At 43.8% G+C, this 2,633-nt stretch overlaps 1 protein-coding gene across 11 annotated transcripts in view; it reads right to left on the bottom strand.

The window, feature by feature from the left end:
- Window positions 1-2,633, bottom strand: part of Wdr62 (WD repeat domain 62) — an 82,990-nt gene that overhangs the window by 27,745 nt on the left and 52,612 nt on the right. For all 11 annotated transcript variants that reach the window (XM_086978159.1, XM_086978166.1, XM_022816392.2 and 8 more), the window contains 4 exons: window positions 1,783-1,885; window positions 1,249-1,482; window positions 502-967; window positions 122-324 (listed from right to left, as the gene is read on the bottom strand). In XM_086978159.1, the coding sequence (XP_086834285.1) occupies window positions 122-324; window positions 502-967; window positions 1,249-1,482; window positions 1,783-1,885 (1,006 nt within the window). The remainder of the gene's footprint in view (window positions 1-121; window positions 325-501; window positions 968-1,248; window positions 1,483-1,782; window positions 1,886-2,633) is intronic.

The raw sequence follows: 2,633 nt of genomic DNA, 5'->3' as shown, positions 1-2,633 counted from the left end.
ATATGAATTCACGGCCTGGATCTGGACAAATTTGAGAACTGTTTAAGATAGCTGTAGGCCCAGCGAATCTAATAGCGGTCACTAAATGGTATAAGACAATAGGGTTTCTACTAGGACATACCATCTTCCGTTCCATCGTTAACAGCTGGTTTTTTGCGGACGGTAGTGAAGAGTCTTGCGGCGCCGCCCAAATCGGACATCGACGTACTGCGACGGATGAGCTCCTCCTTACGCGAGTCTTTATCCGTCTTGTCTGTGTCTGAGCCGAAGTCCTTGCGATCTTTTAGACTGAGTAGATCGCCTATACTTTTCGACGTACTCAACCTATCAATAAAAAATCGGTTCGCAGGTCAGTGCTTGACATCGATATTGCCTCGCTACCGCCTACTTCAAAACTGGGTGTGTATATAATAAGCACTTTGAGAAAAGATCTGTTAATAAGATTTTGAGTTTTTGTGTATTTCTTGTGTTCTGTAGCGCGGATTTAAGCATTCAACTTACTTGTGGCCCTTGCCCACGCCCTGAAGCCGTTGTTTTGCCTCTTGCAAAGCCTTGCTGAGCTCTTCACGATGGTTGCCGGATGCCCACGGAGACATTATGGGCTTTTTGCCCGTCTGAGGCTTGAGTGGCGTATTGGCGGCTCCCGAAATTAGTGAGCCCTTCTCAAAGATCGTCGGACCAGTCTTAGCTATTGGCGTACTTTCCAGAGGCCCAGCTTTCTTTTCGATTTCGTCAGGACTTGTTTTAAACTTGGCCGTGATGCTTTTACGCAACAAGGAGGGTACAATATCCTGTTCAGTTTCAGCGGTTCGTCCAAGGGTTTCGTAATTCGATTTCATAAACTTTTCACGCTGCCCAAGTCTTTCAAGGTTTTCCGTCGACATGAACAACGAACCCCTATCGGTAAATTTCGATGGTGTAGCCGAATCTCGGTCAGAGTCTGAGTTTAGATCACTGTTTGCCAACTCTAGAAACGTTAGAAAATACCACAAATTAGCGACCAGCGATTATGCCGTCGTTGCGCGCCCAGGCATGCGGAAAGGAAATTTAAGCGTGCCACCAAGGTTTCAGTGATAATGCCACAATATATCGGAACTGCTTTCTTCTCTATCCAGATATGATTAAAGCAGTGGGACGCTGGTATACGTCACGGACCGAATTAAAATATCTAGCTGTTGAATGGGAGATTACTATGCATGCTATCATTTTGTATCAGCAAATAACAATGATTGCAATAACGTTGCTTACCTTGTTGGAGATCCTTAGGGCCGCCCCTACTCCGTAGCCTCCGACGGGCTTCTATAAGGTCGACAAAGCCCGAGCTGCCACCCGAACTGGGCTGCGAGAGGCTATTCTGTAGACCCATTTTGACACTAAATGACGAGCCTCCACCTGAAGGAGGACCGCTCTGACCAGCAGGTGGGTAGAACACCTTCTCGCTTTGATCAGTATCTGATCGTTCGCAGTCCGCGTCCTCATCGCCTACATTTCACAGATCATCCAAGCCCAATTTAAACAATCAGTAACGCAACTCGTTCCAATAAACAAAAAAATCTGACAAATACAAATGAATACATTCGTATCGTCCGACATAGAGGAACTTTTTCAAACGTTTCTTTACGAATCAATAATTAGCATCGCAAAGTACTGTAATTTCCTTACTTTCCAATTGCAAAATATTTGCATAAGAATATGGATTTGTAAAAGGTAATAGCTATATACAATTGTAACTCAATAAAATGCAGGCATACATTTCGTAGCCACAATAATCTTGGCACAAACCTGTTGTCTTCATAGACGAGGCGCCACTCGAGTCGGTTTGCTGATGAGCCAGTCGCATGCGGCCAAGAAGGGCATTCGGAGGGCTGTGAGAACGTAGCCCCATCTGCAAAACCCAAACGCACAAGTCACACAACTCTTCCATGAGATTCCAATAACTGCTACATTACACGAGTTATCTTTACGAGGCCTATTTTTTGCCGTCTATAGTCGAAGTTGTTGAAAATCGTTAATGGTGTGCAAAGGAAGTGATGTGATCAGTATTTGTACTTGTTTCCACATCTTCCACTGTCTTGAAATTGTATCTAGCTCTTCCCCATTGAGGCATTTACTGCAAATGTACAGATTATATTGGATTAGGATATTTTAATAATCGAAAGGCTGTTTTAAGAAAAGGAGGTTGTATCCTAGAGATCTGTGTTGCCAAACTGGGACTTTTTCGTTGCGCCAATAGGTCTATAGTGAAGCGGAAAACACTAACCACCCAACAACAGCTAGAAGAGATACTAAGTGCAGCCTCGCAATTCGATTACGCAAGAGTAATTGAACGTAATGTTATCGTGTTCTATGACTTCGCAATGTAAAGTTATCATTAGTTCAATTAGTGACCATTATTATTATAAAGCTGCTAACTTTAATCTCTGTGAATATCTCTTCGCAGAAACGCTCCAGATGGCCTGACAATTGATACGTGAACGGTAAGGTATCATACAGGTGAAGGCCGCTTCGTGTCGAGAGAGGAAAGATGGCGAGCATAGTCAAATGTCTTTATAGGCCGACGTTACAGTGACATGAAACCGATTCCAGCCAACTGTGGTTATACCTTGGGACACCGAAAGCAACTAATATATATA

The sequence above is a fragment of the Varroa destructor genome, unplaced genomic scaffold (genome assembly GCF_002443255.2).
Source record: "Varroa destructor unplaced genomic scaffold, Vdes_3.0 BEIS01000001.1, whole genome shotgun sequence".
NCBI lineage: Eukaryota > Metazoa > Arthropoda > Arachnida > Mesostigmata > Varroidae > Varroa > Varroa destructor.
The sequence above is the reverse complement of the archived record's forward strand: the minus strand, read 5'-3'. Positions and strand labels throughout refer to the sequence as shown.